Below are 21,893 nucleotides of genomic sequence, written 5' to 3'. Positions count from 1 at the left end.
GAGAAATGTGAGTGAATGTAGAGAAGAAAAGAGGTTTGAGGCTCGTAATTGTTCTTGCAAAAAGGTAATGTATTGATTGGACAGTTTCTCAATAAAATAAAGTATTACATAAATACAAACATACAGTATTTACCTCTGCCCTGTTAACATATCACAGGATAGGGGTTGAGCATACTAAATATAGTCCGTACTACCATGAAATAATCTGCAATAAGGAAGGTTAATTATTTGACCGTATTGTGTTGCGCAAAAATCCGATGCATTTCGCAGCAATGGGCTTCCTCAGGGATAGGTATTAGGAGCGTACTATAACGGTCTGTGTATTACATACAGAGAAAATACATAGTATAAAAAAATATGTAATCATTACATGGAAAACAAGCATTGGAAGACCAATAATATATAGAAATAAATGCACCACTAAACAGCGATTTAGCATAATTATCCTAGATAAATAAATACACATAATATTGTGAAAGGCTATATGGTTGTTTATGATAAGATAAAGAATAGATGTATATTACAAATAAATAAATGAATACATAGACCTGGTTACTCACGTACCCATCAATAGGATATTGGTCCAGATTAATCAAATTAAGGATGGGTGTGTAGAAATTGGCTATCAGTTAGATCACAGCTGTAAAGATTGCTGTATATGAATAAATAGTTCATAGGTAGACATTAATAGGTGCTATATGAGTATACTAACAAACAGAATAAAAATGCAAGGCTGGTAGTGATAATGGTAAAAATGATACATACCAAATAGGTACTCATGCTCTAATTTCAAGAAGTATAATTAATCAATAAATGCTTGGAGAGAAACAAAGCTCACCAAAGCCTGAGAGTCATAATGAGCAATTAGGGATGGGAAGAGGGGGGAGGGAAAAAACAGAGGAAGTATGATAGCAATAGAGATAGAGATAGAGATAGAGATGATAGCAATAGTATTTGGTAGTATATATTGTAGGATAATCCACTTGCAGTAAGGGCTAGCCCCATTGTTAGAGATAGAACATCTTTTGCATGGCTCATGGGTAATCTGTCTGAAAACCATTATATACTGTCTCAGTGCCCCACTAGTCATCTGCATGAGAAATAAACATTGATAATGACATGGTTGAGATTACATGGTCGTTTCCATAATTTGACAGCTAGTCTTAAAGTGATATCGTCGTCATAAAAGGAAAAAATGAAATTGGAATATAAATAACCATCCTAGTGGTGGATATATGTGATAGAAAGTATCACGTAGGCGACGGATGGTGACAAATATTCGAAAGTTAGGGATAAGTGTTGTTAGGGTGATTATAGTAGAAAAGGTTGGAAATAGAGTATGTCATTTAATCCCAGTGGGAATGTGGCATTTAGGGAGAAGATCCATTTTGCTTCTGAGTGAAGCAGAATGTTGTCGAGATCGCCTACACGTGGGTTGGGCGGAATTTGTTCCAGGCTGGGAAGTCAATACATTTTTCATCGAAGTTGTGGCATGTGCCTACATGATGGCTAATTGGGGGTCATCATTTTTCCTGTTCTGATTGTGTACACATGTTTGTAAATTCTTTTTGTCTTTCCTATTTAGAAGCGGCCACACGTACATGAGATCATGTATATGACCCCTGTTCATGAGCAGTCAATATGTTGTTTTAGCTTGTGTATTTCTTTGTTGGGGAGTTGAATGGTGGGTTGTTCTCTGATCCAGGGGCATTGGCTGCATTTCCTGCATTCCCCTGTAGGTAGATTTGAGGGGTTAAGTTTCACGTTTTGTTGGAAATGACTAGAGCCAAGACTATCTCTCAGAGACGAAGATTTTCTATAGGTCAGGTTTGGTCTCTGGTTCAGGAATTTAGCTGTACTGGGGTCTCCTAGTAGGATGTTCCAGTGTTTCATGAGTAGTTTGGTTAGTGTACGGTGTTCGTTGTTGTATGTAGTAATAATTCGTACAGTCTCATCCAGGGTATACAGTCTTCTTTCCTAGATGAGGTCAGACCGTGTCTGTGTTTTTGCTCTATAATAAGCTTTTTTAGGAGTTTTTTTGCTATAGCCTCCCAGGGTTAGTCTTTCCTTGGGGCATGGGCTTCTTTTTCTCCGTGCCCTAAAAAAGCCTGTCTTTTCTCTATCTCCAATAAATGCTTGGTGACTGAGTGCTTGTTTGTCAGCATAGTGATGTTGGAATGTATTCCTCTATCCAAATCTTTGAAGTAATTGAGAGGATGGGCCATCAACTTCCCATAATCTTTGAATAAAAGGTGTGTGGAAATTAAATGGATGCTAGACATTAAAAAAATAGGGTGCTAATAATTTTTAAGTATCATATGAGGTATAAGGGTGGGAAACAAATGGTTAAGACTTCTTTACCTTTAGAAGAAGTAACATTTGAGCCAAAAGCAGAAAGCAGCAGAGCGTTGACCAGCATGTAGACAGCCGGAGGGGCTGTGTAAGGGGGAGTTCCCCTATTTGGGCACTTGGGGACGGCAGATGGGAGTAGCTGACGTGCTCGCATCACTACTAATCCATGAGAGGAGTCCCTGTGAGATCAGCAAGGCTCCACAACACATGCATAGAGGGATTTCTCCCTCTCTGCTTATGAAGGGTGATCTGCCCATAAGGGGCCGGTCATACAGGGGAGTATATTTCCTCGTGCAGCTATAGCTACACATCAGCCAGGGCACCATATAGTAGTGGCACCCCTGTCTTCTGCAAGCTCTAGAGACCATAAAGGGGACTTTGGTCCTGGAGTGAATAGATGGCCCCAATGTTAAAATGTTAAAATTTAAGTCTAGCAGTGTCCAGTCCAGATAATAATGAGATATGTGCGTCTTAAAGTTTATAAGGGACTTTGATTCTGAAAAGACATAGAATGGAGAACATTTTATATATTGGAAAAAAGTACATACATTATATACTCCTAAAATTTGGGAGGATTGGGTGTACCTAACATAATGGTATACCAACAGAGCAGCCCAAATCGCAGCGTTAGGCCAAACTACTATTCCACATCCAAGACCACAATGGACTGACCTGGAGGTCCTGGCTTGACCCCCAATACTGATCGAGGTCCTTATGTGGATCCCCTCCTCTAAGAGATCTGCAATTCTCTGTCCTTCCCTTTCATATGCTCTCTCGGTTTGGGAGTGACAAAAAACTAATTTTAACTTGCACTCCCCCCATGCACCACTTATTCCCCAATGGCATATTCCTGAACTTCCTCCAGGTTGTGAACCGGCTCAATTCTCCTGGTGTGGCAACAAGAATGGCATGATCTATCAGTGTCCATTTCCAAAATATCTCTGAACACTTCAATAATCGAGGCCAATTATAAGGTTTTGATGGGATGGTACCTGGTCCCGGTTAGGATCCATAAAGCCAATTCCACTGTCTTTACTCTTTGTTTTCAAAGGATGTGGTCAGACTGGTACTGTACTCCATGCTTGGTGGAGATGTCCTAAGATTCAGAGATTTTGGATCTGCATTTTCAACCTAAAATGCTTTGTCACCCAGGTAAACAAACCTGAGGAAAATAAAGTGTGCTCTTTTTTCCCCAATTAGAGGATATAGCTCTGAAACAGTTAATTGGACTAATTAAATTTATCCTGTTAGCTGCTCGGATTACCATTGCATGTTACTGGAACGCTTCCAATATTTCCCCTTGAGTTCACCAAAAACAAACTTAACTGGATATTGGTCAAGGACAAATTGACCTGTACTCTTAAAAACAACCTTACCAAGTTCTTCAACAAATGGGACCCGTGGTTAGAATATAATCATGTATAATTCAAGCAGGGAACCCTGACCCTTCCCTCCTTTTCTCTGTTAAATTTAAAATGTTTACGAATGGGGTGAATTAATAAAAGGTACCTCTATCCCCCAACCTTTATGATTTCACTCTAAACTTGATATTCACAGATTTAAAACTTGTGAGGTATACAGGCATAACGCTATTTTTGTACTATTGCACTTTGTGTTATATTTTTTATTGTCAATATTGGAAAACTACTTTATTGCCTGCTGCATTTATACTTTGTAGGATATGTTGAACTATGTTTGACCTCATATGTTTATTCTACTGATTTCTGGTTGGCACTCTTCTCCTGTTTTGAACCCCCTATTCACCCCTTCACCCCCCCCTTTTGTTTCTCGAAATAAAAAAACTGACCCCAACACAATTTTTGAGAGGCTGGGATCGGGTTGTGTCTGTATTTTTGTTAAATCAACAGGTGATAGAAGGTAGTACACCATTCCAGTGCATATTAGGTCAGGGACAAGATAAGGTAATTGCTGAATTAGTTATCACTCCTAAAGAGAGATCTCAGGTACAGGACCAATAGAGATAGAAATTACTGCTCATGAAGTGTTTTTTGGGGGATCCATTGCAGGAGGGAAGTTGTGAGTTGTTGCAGTTTGAATACAGTGTCCCAAAAGGCATACACTAATCTATAAGATAAATTGTAATCTAGTCATTTTATCTATCACAGTTTCTGACATTATTTGACATGACAAAAATTCTGTGTGCTTATATGCCCTTGGAAATGTGGAAAGTTAAAAAAGGGACAGCTAATTTGATATGTAACATTAAAGGGTGAAAGTAACACTACAAACTTATGTATTCCAAATATGGTCAAAAGTATGGATAATACACCGCAGATAGGGAGAGGGAAAGTATGAAGCAAGAGTAAGTAATTGCTAGAGAACAAGGTAATACTTACCAGATACATAGAGATGGTGATGCTAATCCCATTTATTTTCCTTCGCACAGACTGTCTCCAATCTTGGAAGAGAAGAATGTGGTGGCAGTTCTTGGTGTCACAATGACATGTATTGGATAAACAAGACAGACTGTTGCATATGCACTCATAGCCCATTGTCTTCTAGAACTTTGCCATATTTTGCATTTCCAGTTCCACCGGAAATGCAAAATACAGGGCCTAACATTGGGAAAGTTTTTTTGCAGGTATGGGACTGCCAATAGTGGCTTGGTTATCAGAACCTTGGTGGACCTCATTAGGAAATTATACATTTATAGGCAGGGCAAAATAGGCCAAGGGATTGCACCACAACTACTAGTGCACCAAATTTTCTGGAACAAACACTACTGGGATCCACTAATTATCTATATTTTACAAAAACAGGAATCAAATATACTCTGATCAAAGAAAGACAATTTGAAGAGTTGTTTAAAATTTACATTTAAGTTCAGATAATCTTGGGCGATTTCAGTTGCCACATGATTGGTATTATACATGTGGAAATAATGTTTATAAGTTCCTACCTGTTGCTACCACTGGTAGGTGTACCATTACAAGTATAGCCCAATTTTCTTGGTTTATGGATATTAATAATTTAGAAATTAAGAAATTGCCAAGACAGGAATTATTTAAAAGGAGATCCCTGGAATTAGGACAAAGCCTCTCATACAGTATATGCCTACCTTGGGAGAAAAAAAGTTTTGTTTACTTCTCACTATTGTAAGATTGTCAGTTCAGAATGCACATACAACAGAGAAATGTGCTGAATTGTTTGACACATTAAAACTTATCAATGATGCTTTAAAGTGACATATATTATGTTATTAGTGCAATATGGGCTTGCATTAGACTGCTACATAAGGAGGAATGTGTACAATTGTGGGTACAGCTTAGGGTAATTATGTGTCACAAAATTACATTGAGTTTATTAAAGGCCACATTGAACACATGAGACAAATAAAGGGTACATTTAGGGAATAATATTCAAAGAGTGGCTGGAATCTGAAATGGCAAAACTGGCTGTCCTGGTTGAAACCTGCCAATTGGTTCTCTGGGGTCGGGGGCTGAATTTGGGGTATATTGCATGTCTTTTTGTATAACGTAATTGGTACAGTGATTATTTATGTGTGTGTGCTTTGCTGTTTTATAACCAAGTGTACTGTTTCAACAGTGGAAGTTCTGCCTTTGTCTACTGTTGGTGTTTCATTTTGATGTTGGCAAGTCAGGGAATGGAGTGTTGGGTATACTTTATTTAATACTTAATAATTTTTTACCATTATATACTGGCATATGTATACTTTTTGTGTGGTCATCTTAAAGGATGCAGCTCATCCTTTAACTAGCATCCCTATAAGATAAAATGCTAAATAAAGGGTGAATATTGGTCAGTACTGGTCAAGCACTGGTCATTGTCCCAGTTCCTGGGTAATTTAAAACACAGTGCCTAATTCAAGAGTCTCAACCTGAACTTACTGCATCTAACATGTTTTTTAATTTCTGCCAAGCCAATTTTAGACAGATTCCTTGGCTGACTGCAACTCACTTCCCCAGCTAAGGCTATCTACACACGTTATGTACACCCCGCTGCACTCTCTAACCTTCACTTACATTGCAGTCATTTGTGGATCAGCCAGGACAGATCCATGAACAAGGTGGAACAACTACACAAGTCATATTCGCATCTGATACTAGCCCTGAAGCGAATCAGATGAGAATAATGTGTGTAGGTAGCCTAAGTATCTTTTGGTAAATCTAATTTTTTGGTATTGCATTGTTTTATCTATCTGTCTTTATTAGTAAATAGTATATTATTTTACTTGTAAGTCTCTGTTATCTCTCTTTGCACACTTCAAATTTAACGAAAGTTATATCCGTGACAATACTAACTTAACACAAATTGTTGGAAGTGTTGAATAATAACTGATATGACAGATGTTTCTTAGTGAATGTAGCAAATTCTATACAGGTAAAACCAAAAGAAATTTTTAATGTTGCTTTTATGAACACCTTTATTCTACAGAAAGTGGTAAAATAATCATGCCTTTAAAATGGCATGTAGACTTGTATCATAATTTCAATACACAACATCTTTTTTTATGTCTGATTTAGATAAGCAACTACACAAAATGAAAACCCAATGAATTTACTTTCCTAATGCTACAGCATTAGCTGGATTAAACGAAACCTGCATTTTCAAGCCTTTTTTATAACAGTAGATTTTCCTCCCTTTTTATCACCAAATTGTGTTAAATGATTGTGTATTATTTTTGCATTGCATATGTTTCTATATTAGTTCTAAATGTAATTTTTGGTATGATGCCTTTGTTATGAAAACCTTGATTATTTTGTAATATAACAGTTTCTCTTGTTTGTGAATGGTCATGCACTGTTTATATACCGCATGTGATGTGCCATTCTTTTCATCCAACGGATCATATTCCAAAACAATAACACTATTATATGACATTTATTTGAGACGTAAGAAATATTACAATAGAAGCAAGCGAGTGATGTTTGGTATCCAGAATCTCAGCTGGCTTTGGGTCACTAGTATGGGGCGCATGACAACATCACCTTGTGTTCCACTTTCCCAGGAGAGGCTCTTACCAAAATTTGGAAGTGGAATGCTCTCCCATGTCGATAAATACTTACCTGGTGTGGATCCATGTTGAGTTTGATGGTCTGCTCTGTGTTTCAGGCTCTTCTCATCAACATGGAAAAGGCACTTTGTCTTGTAGCTGGGACCGGAAATTATATCAGATGCTTTCAAACTAGTGAATTATTTCATCCTCACTTGCAGTCAGACACTCAGTCATCTTGGGTATATTCCACTTATCTATAACATATTATCTTCTATTTGAAATTAAACTTATTTACTAAATAAATTTTTAATGTTCTACACCTCTAAGACTCTCAATCTTGTTGCAAAATATTTTACATGCATAATTTTTTACATTTGAGAGCATCCACCAAAAATTTTTTATTACCATTATGTATATTGGCTAACTTCCCAAGTTGTTCTACAAGAGTAAATAAACCAAGTTTTTAGCTATTGTAAATAAAACATTTTCCGCTGAGTTGACATTGAGGTGTTTAGCATTTTTTTTTAAATCTGGAGTCTGCATTTAGTGCATTTCATATATTCATGTTTTTAGATTTGATATAAGGTGGCTGACCCAAGTATATCACTTTTAATACTTTTATATTAATATGGTGACAGATAGGGAGCACATTATTACTGTGTTCCTAGTCTGTTAGCTAGTCACCAATACACTATAGTGTCCATTACCTACTTGAAAAGAGGTTATTGAGTATATATGTGAACCTACACCTCACTGATTGTTGAAATGGGGGGGGGGGGAGGTGATGGGGCAAAGTGTTTTTAAGCAAAAAAGGCTTTTGTAAACAGTCCTTAGTCTTGATGGCTTAGCTGAAAAGTATGGTGCCCGGAGGGACATATAAAATCACCTGTTAGAGATCATATTACATGTTTACAAAAATGTTCCACTTTAAGGTCCCATAGACAGAAGATTTTGGCCCGCATATGTTTCTTTTTTTGTTTTCCTTAGACTTAAAACTACAAGCATTGAAACCTTAAAGCATGTAAAAAGGCACACTGCATATTTAATTTTCCAAAATGTTGTATGGGTTTTAGGCAACTCATTTTTTTATACTTAGTAAAACTATTACTAGTAAAACTAATAAATAGAAGAAAAAATTCTATTAACAATACATATTTTCACTCAAATTTATATATTTCATGTCCTTCATTCTGCTACTCCAATCAGAGTAATTGGTGTTGCCCATTGCTAGTGAACATATAATTAAAAGTCTAAACTACAAAACTAGATCTTTGTGGATTTGTTTAGTTTTTTTTAAATATACATAGACATCAGTTCATGTTTCCAAATGAAAGCAAATAATATACATGTGACCCAGTCTGGGATGATTAGAATTGACAAGGCAGTTACTAAAAACATTTTTACAGGTCTACTCCAACTAGTTGATTTAGCTTCCAAACTAATCTTGTAGAAAATGCGGTGAATGGTATTGGACGTAGTTTTGGCAGTGAGCAGGAAGTTTTCCACATCATGACCTAGAAAATGAAAACACTATTGATTTAAAATGAAATTTTTTGCTGTCTTTTATATCTTACAAAAATATCTACTGCACTAAAGTATCTTGGCTTCTACAGAAAAGTTTTATGTGTAATAAATGTGTACAAAATGTGTCTTTATACATTATGGTGATAATCAAAAAATAGTGTTAAAAAAGGGTTTCATCTATCCTGGTCATATGGTTTTACCTTATATTCTAGTTACGCTTATTGGTGAATAAAACATTGTTAGACATATTCAGGTATCCCTACGAATTTATTATGTACTATTTTAACTCCTATTATATGTTTATTAAAGTGCCACAAATTGATTTAAAACTATTTAGAGGATTATTACTATATTGCGTGCTGCTGTGTTTTTGGAAGATCACAATATCTTTAGCGCATGAGTGGAAGAAGAAGGTGTTTCTAAAGCCTGAGAGGTCTGAGCTGTACCCAGGGACTGTCTTCACCAAAGGCCCAGCTCAGTAGAGGCCATGCCAGAGACTATATTATGGTTCAATGCTTCCACCTTTGAGTAGGCTCAGACTCAAATTTGCATGGTTTTAGTGGACTTAAGATAACATCTATGAATGATTAACAGCATTGATATTAGGATTTTGCTTCCCAGCTGAAAGGATATTAGGCAATGGAAATCAGTTTTGTCATGTGCAGTTTCACTGTAGATAATCTCTGCTTTTTCATGTTTTTACATGATTAGTTTGAATTGTTCAATTTTATGACAGATCTACTTTTGCTTTTTTATTTTAGGCATGGAGGCTTTAATAATGTATGTAACTACAAAAGTATTTAAATATTGGTGAAAGTGGTACATTGATGCTTTAAATGTTTGTTTCTTACCTTACTTAAAGACTGGAGGTGGTTTAGTGCTTTTTACCATGCCGCTTTCTTGAAGGGCATCAACTAGCCATGAAATAGCCTTACCACAGTATTCAATCTACAAAAAAATAAAATTGTTCTGATCATTTTTTTATATAATTGTTTAACATAGGTTTTTTCAATTAAACATCCCCTGCCAAAACATTTTGTTACAATGTTTAGTAACAAAGAACAAGAAAAAAAGGTTAGCAACAGTGTGGGGGTAAAACAGTGTAGAAAAAAATAAGGGCACAAAATCATAAATTAGAATTATAGGTAAAGTTTTTTTTTTTTTAATAGGAGTTGATTCTGCATTTTTTCACAGGCATGATCTTAGTGTTTAAAAAAACTTGCGTACAGAAGGACACCAAGTAAAGATTTCATGTAAACAAATACATCATCAACAGACCATTCTGGACTTTCTGTTAAGCAATTTATTTCTGGACTGTGATCTGCTAACATAGCATATCCCCCTCTGTTAGACACTATAAAACCACTATCCTACACTACTAGAATGCATTTTGTTCAGATTGATGGCTGACTATTGTTTTCTCCATGTTCATGCAATAAATATTATTCAATTTGTAATCCAATCACATTCTAAGGGTCCTGATATGGACCCCCAATTTCCAGGTGACAACAATGTGGATTACAGTTAGGAGAATTTGAAGAAAATTGCAATTGTTTATGATAGTTTATAAGATGATATACAGGGATAAAGTGTAAATAGCACAAACACAACTGCATAACAATTACCTCTGTAAATTGATCAAATAGGGGTAGAAGAAACATATGCCTCCTGGCATCATGTCCTAGTTTAGGATAAATAAATGAGAAAGAGAAAATAGAAGAATTGGTACAGAGAAAGAAGAAATAAGAGAAAGTGGAACCAAGAGAGATAAAAAAAAAAAGTGGTTATATATACTGGGCGTTAGGAGGATCTCACTGGTCGGTGGTCCCGGCTCCCCAGGAACCCATCAACTTCCCTAAACACACCGATGATGTATAACAAGCCCAGTCAGTTCCTGTATCTGTATACTGTACCATAGCCTTGTTACAAACATTGCCCCATTAATATGGATCTGGAGGCTGTGCTTGCTAAAATGTATGCCACACATCAAAAATATATCTAAGACCCTGGAGACTGAAAAGTCTCAATTTTCCTTTCTAAACAGCAAAAGGGTAAACAAGTCACCCTGCTTTAGTTGACCTTAGATGACATTGAATTGGACATTGCAGGCCCCAACAGTGAGAGTCCAGGGACCATTTTGTCCTTAAAGGGAATCTAAACTTGTTGTGGTGAGCTTCTGTCATAAACAGCAAGTTTGAACAGCATACTTCAGCAATGACAGGTCCAGGACATAGCTTGTCTCTTGCCAAATAGTACTACCTCTTGGTCTTTTGCTGCTGGTCCAATAACTACCGTGTTTTTTGCCGTGTAAGATGCACTTTTTCTTCCCCAAAACTGGGGGGAAAAGTTGGTGCGTCCTATACGACAAATGTGTTATAAAATAATTAAAAAAGGATACTCACCTGATACCCGCTCCCGCGTGTGTCTCTTCTCCTCTCTGGCAGCAGCGTGTGTCTCCTCCTGGCTGCAGTGCAAAGCGAAAGAAGCCGGCACAGCACCTCCTGCTGTTCCCTGTCCTAACTGCCGTACAGTGGAAAAAAAGCACAGAGTGATCAGAAGGGGAATTTGAATGACACAGAGTGATCAGAAGGGGAATTTGAATGACACAGAGTGATCAGAAGGGGAATTTGAATGGCACATGAGTGATCAGAAAGGGAATTTGAATGGCACATGAGTGATCAGAAAGGGAATACCGGTATGAATGGCACATGAGTGATCAGAAGGGGAATAATCTTTCAGAATCTTTTTTTTCTAGATTTTCCTCCTTTAAAATTGGGTGCGTCTTATATTCCGGAGCGTCTTATACGGCAAAAAATACGGTACATTATTATCCAACTCTACCTGCTGTTACTAGTGGTCCTAACTTGAGGTCACTGTTTGGCCCTCTATAGCGGTTTTTCCACTATCGACTATTCCACAGCTGTTATGTTTGAGTGTCATATTTTTTTTCATCTCCTTTTATCATGGATCAGTCTTATGTATTTTTTTAGTTAATAGTTATATATGTACTAGATTAATTTCTCAATGAATAACACTGGTAAATGTTTATATTTGCATTGTGGAATTACATACTGGTATTTACTGGATCTTTGAGGGGTTCTGTTCAGGTCAACGGTTTATTCTAGATTTCGCAGCGCCCTCCTGCGTCATTATGTCCTTGCACTTTCCATCAATAGGCCCTTTTCTAACCCTTCTGGTTTATGATAGGAAACATTATTGGCTCATCATCCCAAGAGCTATTAGTTTGTCACCCTTTCTATGGTGAATATCCCAGTTTTACTCTAAATTCACACTAGATAGGGGCTGCTTAGTCACTTCGAATAATGTCAGTATTGTATCTCTTAAAGTCAAGGGTCTCACAATGTTCCTGAACAGAAGACTGGCAGTGTTTTTCCAGAAAACCCACCTAAGATAAAAATGTAATCCTTTTTTGATAGTGCCTTTCCATTGGTATATTATCTGGCTAATTATTGTGGGCATTAAAAGATCTGCGCAGTGAGAAAAGGGGTGAATTTTCATGCCCTATCTCTCCCAAATTCAAGCTAAGTCTCTCTTCTAGAGTACACCCCGAATCCACTTACTCAGTCAGGGGACCACGATTTTGAAAGGCAATTTTAATTTCACTTCTGAACCAATATTACCTCCCATAGGTTCTCTTTTCCTTTTCCCATGCTCAAACAGCTAAAAAGAGCCTTCCACAGTCACCAAATCATGCATATCTGGCAGTAAAACCAACCCTACATTAGGGAGGTTCAGACCTGCTTAGGGATTGAGTGATCGTGCAAGGCGACCTACGGATGGCACCCTGCCAGCCACTCACTCCACAGCACATTGGACATTTTAAATTTGACAGCATGCAGCAGTAAGCAGTGTAGTACCTGTGAGGTACTTACCTGGCAGGCGAGTCTGCGGCATTCTTAGGGATCGTGGGCAGGGAGGCAGAGACTACTGCAGCAGGCAGCATAGTCGAGGCCGTCGCTGCTCTGCTTGCAGCGTGTCTCCTTGTACTGGCGGAGGGATTCGTTCTGGACGAACTATTGTTCAGCCAAATGGCATCCCCTGCAGACGTGGACAGTGCTGCACTCGCCCTCAGCACTCCTGCAGGTGTGCATAGCACAGCACTTCCAGGGGTCCTGTTGGAAATGGTGTGCGCGCTACCATGCGCACCTATTGTACCCCGGGGGAGGGAGGCAGTCGGCTGCCTTGCTGCGGGGCAGGGCATGTTTAGTCTGAATTTGTTAATTATTATGGATTCGTTAATTAGTATGTTCCTCCAATCGTAGCGCCAGGTGGCTAGGCCAATGTGATTGGGCACTCTGCCTGTTTATTGAAAAGCTGTCATGCACACCATTGCTCATTATAGTCTCTGTGTAACAGTGTGCTTGAGTGCGCTCTTGTGTTTGGATTACCTGTTAAACTTCTGTTGTCCTGTTACCAGCTCAGACTTGTTACCAACAGCGACCTGGCCTTGTTTCAGACTTTTGCATGAACTCTGCTGCCCTGACTTCAGATTGTCCCTGACCACATCATCTGCCTTATCCATCTGTACTGCACTTTATCGGACTGACCTTTTGTGTATGACCCTTGGCTTGTTTGTGGATTACGCAATAAAGCTTGTTAAAAGGATACCAGGAGTTGGTTGTGATTTGTGTGCCCAGGCGCATTACAGTACTACTCACTGCCATCTTCATTCATTCTCTATGGGGCTGTTCGAATTCAGAAAAAACAGGGTATTTGACTTTGCAAATTTGAGGGCACTACACGAGGGTCGCAAACTGGCAGTTGCCCGCCGCCTAACACCCTCACCTCTAGAGGCTCTGGTGAAGACCTAGCAGCTGCTTAGACTCTGCACCCTGCCAACTGGGCTGGTGACACAGTGGGTCCACCATCCTGCCCTGCAGCACCGTGACAGTAAGTAGTGAGGGTTATTTTTAGAGACAGAAGAAGATGAGTAGGCAAGTTTGAAAGGATGGGTTTTGAGTGCTCTTTTAAATGAGCAGAAAGTAGAGGCAAGCCCTGGCCGATGAAGAAGAGCATTCCAGGTCGGGGCAGCTCTAGAAAAATCTTGGAGCTATGCGTGTCTAAAAGGTATGAGAAAAGAAGTAATTAGAAGGTCAATGGAGGCTATAGAATGAAGTAACATTAAGAGTCATGTGTCCCAGTAAAATTTGCTCCCCCAGGGACCCCCAGGTGTCCATCTAAGTAGTGTATAAAACTGAATGTGATGGAGGACAAGATGGAATCTCCTTGTGGATCCATCAGTCTTGTAGGTGTACATGCAGAAATGTAGGTATACATGCAGAGATGACTTAAAAAAACTCCAAATGGTGAAGAACAGTGTTAGGGTCTTTCCAGGTAGGTAGAATGGGATTATCTGAGGCACAGAGTCTAAGTGACACCTGATGTTCACCAGAGTACCCCCCTGCTATAACCCCGGGGCCATAGCTCAGTAGCCTTGGAGGTGTTATCAGATCACGGTCCTCAGTCACCCTACTTTAGGAGGAGGAGGGAAGCTTAGGTGTAGAGACAGGCAGCAGAGGAGAGACTGAGACCACTATGAGAAGGGAAATAGATTTTTGTGCTGTTGGGGAATCCCACGCATGCACAGTAGCTAGGCATAGATGCTCTCTCCTCACCTATTTCAGGTAGGAAAAAGAACTGGGGCAGCCCTTCAGCTGCTTCTTCACAGCTACAACTCATCCAGGACTGTTGCCCCCATTGGAATCAACTCCCTATACATTACCATTCCCAAGGTAAACTTTAAATTTATTTACCACTTTACAGATAGCATATATGTATGTAAAGTGGTAAATATATATTTCATCCAGAAAAAAAACATTATACCTGTATATTTATCCCCTACCTACTTATATATTGATTCATATATTTTTTACTTTCCACTACTAGGGACCTTTCCTGGTTTATCTGTCCTCAATTTCCTCTGCTGTTAACATTATGTGGTAAATGTCATTTGAGTAAGTATAAACCTCCTATTTGGCTATACCTAAAATATTTTAGGTAACTTAGTTGTACAGTATTGAATTTGACTTCAAATAGGCTTTGATACCCCTTAGACTTCAATTAGGGACCAATATCTCCTTAACTCCATATACCTTTTCATAGTCCACTTAGTACTCAATATGTGTGACATGTAAGTGCCTTATATTTTCTTCTTTTTCATATAATACTCATCATAGCTTTAACCTAACAAATTGTGTATTATAAATGTAAACAACTATGACTATCTTAATCTTGAATCTCCAAGCTTTTGGCTTTCTGTGCTTAAAGGTGCGTACACACTTCCAATTTTTATCGTTCCAATCGAACGACGAACGATCGATTGGGCAAAAAATCGTTCGTAAAAAAGTAACCAACGACGCCGACGAACGAGGAAAATTGTTGGAAACGAACGACCGGAGCGGCGGATCGGATTGGGCGACGATCGTTGAACATCGTTCGTGTGTACGGTCGTTCGTTGATCGTCCATATTCAGAGCATGCGTGATGAACGAACGTCCGTTCACTTTCCTGTCGTGCACATAGTTTCTCTATCGCTTAAACGATCGTATCTATTGTGTGTACAATATCTACGAACGATCGTGTCGTTACCTCTATGTGCAGGATCGGTGCTAAACGATCGTTCGTATATATCGTGCAGGAACGTTCGTCGTTCGTTTTCCGACGATAATAATTGGAAGTGTGTACGTAGCTTTACCCTTGGTACAATCCAATGATAACAGACAACATCTTTACCAAATAATGAAACCTTAACCTGACTATTACAAATTAATATTTTTTATCCAATTAAATTTTGCAACCTATACACAGATATACATCGTAGTCCTTAGCTGTAAAAAGAGAGTTCTGTCTAGTAAGACTAAAGATCCAATTCACATATTATATTTGATTGGTAACACAGCATTGTTGTACTTATGAATTGTTAGCAATAGCCATAAAATCACTTTGTTCATTTGTACCACAATGTAATCTCAAAAACTTGTAAACAACTATGGCTATCTTAATCTAACATGACAAACGGACATAAAATAAGTAATATACATACTAAACATAAAGAATAGATACAAACTAAAATTTACGTAGTGTCCAGTGATTTCCTTCTTTACTTCAGAAAATGGTGCATTACAGATCAGGGACATCACTAGACAGAATAAAAACAGTCTCTGAAATCCTAAACCAGCAATGTTCCTTGAACCTGGCCCACCAAGATTCAGGTATTCAGTGAGAAACCAAAAGGTACAGCATACAAACAAAAAGCCATTGATTAGAAGCACGGAATGTAAAGGCCGTGCTGTATTGCACATTATCATTTGCAAAAAATATGGATACAAACAGTAATCATTGGATCTGTTTGTAGATCTTGAAGAATGTGGTTAAAAATAATTGGAATCTACATGTAGAAAATACCACTTCAGGGAATCAATCATATTCAAGCTTCTATTGTCTTTCTGAGATAAGTAGTAACAAAGGTACTGAAAAAAATTGCTAGAATTTAAATGTTAACCTACTACTACAAAAACACATTATAGTTAACCAAGAATAATTTTCAGACAATAAGGTCTCTCATAAATTTACTCTTTGAAAAGCTCATAAATGGGGTCACTGCATTGTCACTCTTTTTAGTAGAGTAACCACTTACGAGCTCAACTGAGAGAACTTGACATGAAAAAAATGGTGAATCGGAAGGTCAATTGCTTGATCATTTTTCTATGGCAACGTACTGGGAAAAAAATAGGCTACCATTACAAAAAAACACAGTTATTGAAAATTAAAAATCATACCCCACAAAGTAAAAAGTAGACAGTATTGTAAATGGATTAAAAAAGGAAGGGGTGTGGCCGGAAGCCGAACAGGATGGATTTTTACTCATATTAGCTCCCAACACACCAGAGAAGAGATGGGGAAGAGAAAAGGTCCCAAAGCACAGAGGAAGCTGACGGATTTTTTTAATTCCAGACAGCCCCGGTGTTTTCAAGATGGCCCGACGGCCTCACTACAGGTTCCTGCGCGGCTTCTTCTTTCAATTTGTCCGAATCCACTGGAGCCTCGCAATCCCCACAGAAAGACAGAATATCAGAGGGCACTTCCTAATCCTCAACTTCCAGCAAAAGCCCTGAAAAATCAAGGGTATAACTCTCCACTACAGAAGACTCTCAAGGTAGAAAATCTCTTATTGACCATAATGACAATATGGCAGAGGGTTTTATTATCAGATCCAATAGCTACCTACCCCACATCTGATCAACCCATATCAGATACCACACTGAAGGAAATGTTAGACTCTCTCAGAAGTTCCATGACTTTTTGTCACTATTCCAACAGCTTAAGGGAGACCTACAAGAAGTGGGTGAGACAGAGTCAGTCACATAGAAAACAGGATGGGAGACTACCCCTCTGCACATAATAAACTAGTGGACTCCCACAATGAAGTTCTGGAAAAGTTAGAGCAAGTACAAACAAAACACGCAGATCTAGAAGACAGATCACGTAGAAACAACATCAAATTTAGACTTCCCAGGGGAGAAGTCACCAAGAGAAGACGCATCTACACAGAGCTCCACTCAGCTCTGATACTTACCTGCGGGGATAGTGATCCCGGAGGTCAGGGACTTTCATCTGCTATCCAGGAGCACTGCAGTCGGCCGCTGGAGACTGCAGCCTCGTGCAGGGGTGAGCCAGCTGATGGAATCCTGAGTGCAGCCAAGACAGGAGACATCACCATATGCGTGGCACTTAGCTTTCTACTGGCTGATAGCCAGACACTAAATCTGCTGACAGGAGATCCTTAACTGGATGTACACTGAGCTTGTGCTGGGGGACACTTGATAAAAAGATTGCCCTTGGATTTGTTAAGGCTGCCCTGAGTCTCTGTTCTGCTGATCAGTTAATAAGCTTCTCACTGGTCGCCATCTTTGGGCTGCTGCCACGTGGCTTTACAATCAATAGCCATCCTCCCAAGCCAGGCACTCTAGACTAGGGATTAACCTAACCTGCAGTTTGTATCATAAACTTGGTAACTTAAAAAAGTAAGCTTTTTTGATGTTTTGAGGAGACTGTTCAAAGATTAACCCCTTAAGACCACTACATAGAGCATTTGGTAACCAGAAGAAATCAGACGGCCATCTTGGACACATGGCATCCTTTTCTTGAATAATAAATTCATGTTTTAATCTAACTCCATCCTGATAAGAGAAGGGGACTAAAGTTTATTTTAAAACACAATCTTCATTGAAAGATTCTCCAGCTTTCTTGGATCAATATATTGGTGCATTGGGGGAAAATACCTGTAGTACAAATTCCCTAATAACATACCGGATTTCCTGACAACCTGAAATTTAGTCTCATTTTATTGTAATTTTATTTCCCTGAGCCTTATATCATATATATTACAAAGAGAAGACAGGATCAACTGACTGGATTCTGACTCTGTACATCTGCTCCTTTAAATTTTGTGCACCTACCAACCCTGAAGGTGACTCAAGCTTCTTTTACAACATGTTTTTACTGAAAAGTTCTCCTGCATCTTTAGATCAGTATATATGAAGTCTGTGGAGAATTTATGTGTTATTTCATAATTTTTAGATTAATTGCCAGATATCCTGAACTCCAGTTTCATTACATGGCAATTTTATTTCCCTAAGCTTTACATTTTTGATATTTCAAAAAGAAGAGCTGATTTATACTGGTTGAAATCTGATCTCTTAACAGCCTAACTCTTTTACCAATATCATTAGGTTTTGAAGGGAATTTCCTGGTATCCCTGAACAGATTGTACTTTGACCTTGCTTGCTCACTTACTTCAACCTGTTCATCTGCTGACTCACATCACTGGCATTTATATCCTGCTGCCATTATGATGTAATCTAACAGGAAGAGAGCTCCCAACACAGTTTTGTGTCCTCAATTGTGCAAGATATAGGGGGACCATCTTATTATTACCAGATGCCATAACTTGCAATACCATGAGCAAAAACAGACCAAATTACCAATCTTCCAACAAAAAGGTGATTGGCACTTTTTTGTCACGCTCTTGAACACCTGGCAGACATGGAGAAGGTTCCAGCAATAGCCAATCTCTTTCTCAAGGCCTCTCATTTGAAATGGACATTACAGTGATCTCTCAAGAAAGCCCTTCCATGCCTGCCCCTTCTACCTCTGAAGAATTAGACTAAGAGATCACCACCCACAGAGTCCAGGAGATCTGGATTCAAGGATAACTGGGACAGAGATGAACATTTAAAATCATTACCAACAAAGGGAGACTCAAAAGTCAGGACTCGGCCAGAACCCGGGATGTCCTGCGCAGAATACATTAATACCACCTAAAGGAGGCTATAATGATAGAGGCCAGAAATCAAGAAGAGTTTACTTTTAATGGGAAACCAATCCAATTTCTCATGGACCTTTCCAGCCAAACCTTTAATCTCAGAAGAGCCCTAAAGCACCTGTTGGATCTCCTCTGTGACAAGAATATTCGTTACTAATGGGGTTTTCCATTCCAATTAATAGCCCAAAGGGGAAACAAATCAGCAACCTTCCAGAATCTGAAGGACGTGGCAACCTTTTTAAGTACATTTGAACCTGGATCCCACCTGAGTTGGCCCAATACAGATGCATATCTCTTACAAGTTTGAACACCCATAGGTGTTGTGGACTTTATATAAGTTGTATATTGTTTACAGTTAATTGCTGGTTGTTTAGTGTTTCCTTATGCTAACATCCTTAGATGCGAGTGATTTGGAATGTAAGTTTCTGCATATTTTTGTTATGGTTTTTTCGTTCCCCACCCATAAATCATAAGCTAACAATTTACAAACATATATTATGTTAGAATAGAGGGCCCGACGAGTGGGAGCTAGCCTCCACCTCGCCGAGCTACCCCCTTCAAGGGAATTGACACAGTAACTTGGTGTCATTAAACTATTTTTACTTTTTCATTTGGAATTATTTACTACTTTTGCCATTGGAAATATATAGTATTTCACTATCAGGAGATATTTTCAACAAAGTAGTGTTTATTGAATCCCAATTTTTTTTCTTCTTTTTAATTTATTTTTATTCGGAATAATCCTGTTCGATACCCCTATCCTTCATTGACTCCCCCTTTTTTTCTCCTCCCTGTTCAATATGGCCATTATTAAAATTGTTTCTTTCAATGTTAAAGGGCTTAACACCCCAGAGAAATGCTCTACTTTATTGGCAGATCTACACAGACAGAGGAACCAGGAAACCGATTTTCGAGGTGATCAGGTTCCAAACCTTACGAATAGAAAATTTCCCACTGGCATACCACAGCTGTGCTGGGGATTCCAAGACATAGGGTGTGAGTATTTTACTCTCCTCCTCCATTTATTGACAGTTAAAAGAGAAGAGGGTTTGTGCTGAAGGTAGATTTGTTTTTCCTGAAGGTCTGTTGGATAGCAACTTGGTCACATTTGCAGCCATTTATCTGCCCAACACTGGCCAGACACCTACCTAACACGTCTACTGGAACAACTAGATTTTTTTTAAAGAGGGTACCTCTTGATTAAGGTGGAGATTTAAATTTTGCCCCAAGACCCGGTCAGCCTCTCAACGTCCACTTAACACTCCCCAGAGATTCAATAGAGGAGCTCTCAAATGTCTATTTAAATATCAATTGATGGATTTGTGGCGTTTATTCCATCCCTCTGAAAAAGATTATACATTTTACTCCCCCCTCCCCCCCCACCGCATGTTTTCCAGGATAGATCATTTCTGACCAACCCACTCAGATCTTAAGAGTTAAGGAATGCTCCATTGACTCTATTACATTCTCCGATCATGCTCCAATTACTCTTGCTATTGATCTATCCCATACAACTCCAAAGTGTGGAGATGGTGTTTAACCTACCTAGAGGTAACCCCGAGTGTGACTTGGGATAAAAAAAAAGTTGCTAAAAGCGGTAACCGCGAGTCACACTCGGGGTAGATAATCCTATGGGAGGTAATAGTAAATAGAGCCTTACCTGATCTGCCGGCGTCCCGCGTCGTCCATCTTCTGGAGAAATGGGAGCTTCTAAAAGGTCCCATAACTGTATTGAATGCAATACATTGGATTTATATGTGTAAAAGCAGTACATTGTTTTCAAGAACATTTATTTTACAGTATATATATTAGTATAAATATAACATGTATTTTAATTTATTTTAAATATATAGATTTTTTAATTTATTCAGTTTAATATTTTTACATGATTTTGTGTTTCAAACTTTATTGTACTCATACTATTATATTATACTGAAAAAAAAAATCATGAAAAACAATGTACCGCTTTTCAACATATAAAACCAGAAAGAAAAGAACCTTCAGGGAGGTTAAATGAATCTCTCCTGCAAGATGCGGTGGTAGTGGCGGAAGTCTCATCTGAACTTTCACATTATTTTAATACAAATAAATCACCGGATTCTGATCCCATGATAGTTTGGGGGGTTCACAAAACAGTAATTCTGGGGGTCCTCATAAAACATGGGTCTAGACTAAAAAAATCTCATCAAAAGAGGATAGATACTCTAAATCTGGAACTTACACACAAAAGATCCAGAGATGATGATCAATTTAAGGAACTGCATGCATTAGGAGAGAGACTGTCATTCCCATACCTGGGCAAAGCTAAGGCCTCTTTGGCAAAATGTAGAAAGGTTTTCTATGAGTACGGTAATAAGAGTAGCCGCATGTTAGCCAATACTCTTGGAGAGCAAAGGACCCGTTCATTTGTGCCATTTTTGACGAACAAGTTCGGTAAAAAAAAAATCCACACTAAAGATTTAGCAGACTCCTTTCATAACTACTATTCGGAACATTACAAACTCCCCAAGCATTCTCCCTCGGTTCCTCCTGAACATAGTATTTCAGCAATAACAGCATACCTAGAAGAGTCTGAAATGTCTTCTATAACCCCCGAAAACAGAGAACTTTTAGAAGCTCCCATTTCTCCAGAAGAACTAAAACAGGCAATTAAAACTACTTCATTGGGTAAAGCGCCAGGCCCAGATGGCCTTTC

General features: G+C 38.6%; 1 protein-coding gene across 2 annotated transcripts in view; it reads right to left on the bottom strand.

Moving 5' to 3' along the window:
• Window positions 1-6,730: 6,730 nt before the first annotated feature.
• The window catches only part of TRPM4 (transient receptor potential cation channel subfamily M member 4), a 260,833-nt gene continuing 245,670 nt past the window's right edge, over window positions 6,731-21,893 (bottom strand). For both annotated transcript variants that reach the window (XM_072425747.1, XM_072425748.1), the window contains exons 24-25: window positions 9,706-9,802; window positions 6,731-8,844 (exon numbers count right to left, since the gene is read on the bottom strand). In XM_072425747.1, coding sequence (XP_072281848.1) covers window positions 9,707-9,802 — 96 coding nt within the window. In that variant the 3' untranslated portion in view covers window positions 6,731-8,844; window position 9,706. The remainder of the gene's footprint in view (window positions 8,845-9,705; window positions 9,803-21,893) is intronic.

Source organism: Pyxicephalus adspersus, chromosome 11, assembly GCF_032062135.1.
Source record: "Pyxicephalus adspersus chromosome 11, UCB_Pads_2.0, whole genome shotgun sequence".
Classification (NCBI taxonomy): Eukaryota; Metazoa; Chordata; class Amphibia; order Anura; family Pyxicephalidae; genus Pyxicephalus; species Pyxicephalus adspersus.
The sequence above is the reverse complement of the archived record's forward strand: the minus strand, read 5'-3'. Positions and strand labels throughout refer to the sequence as shown.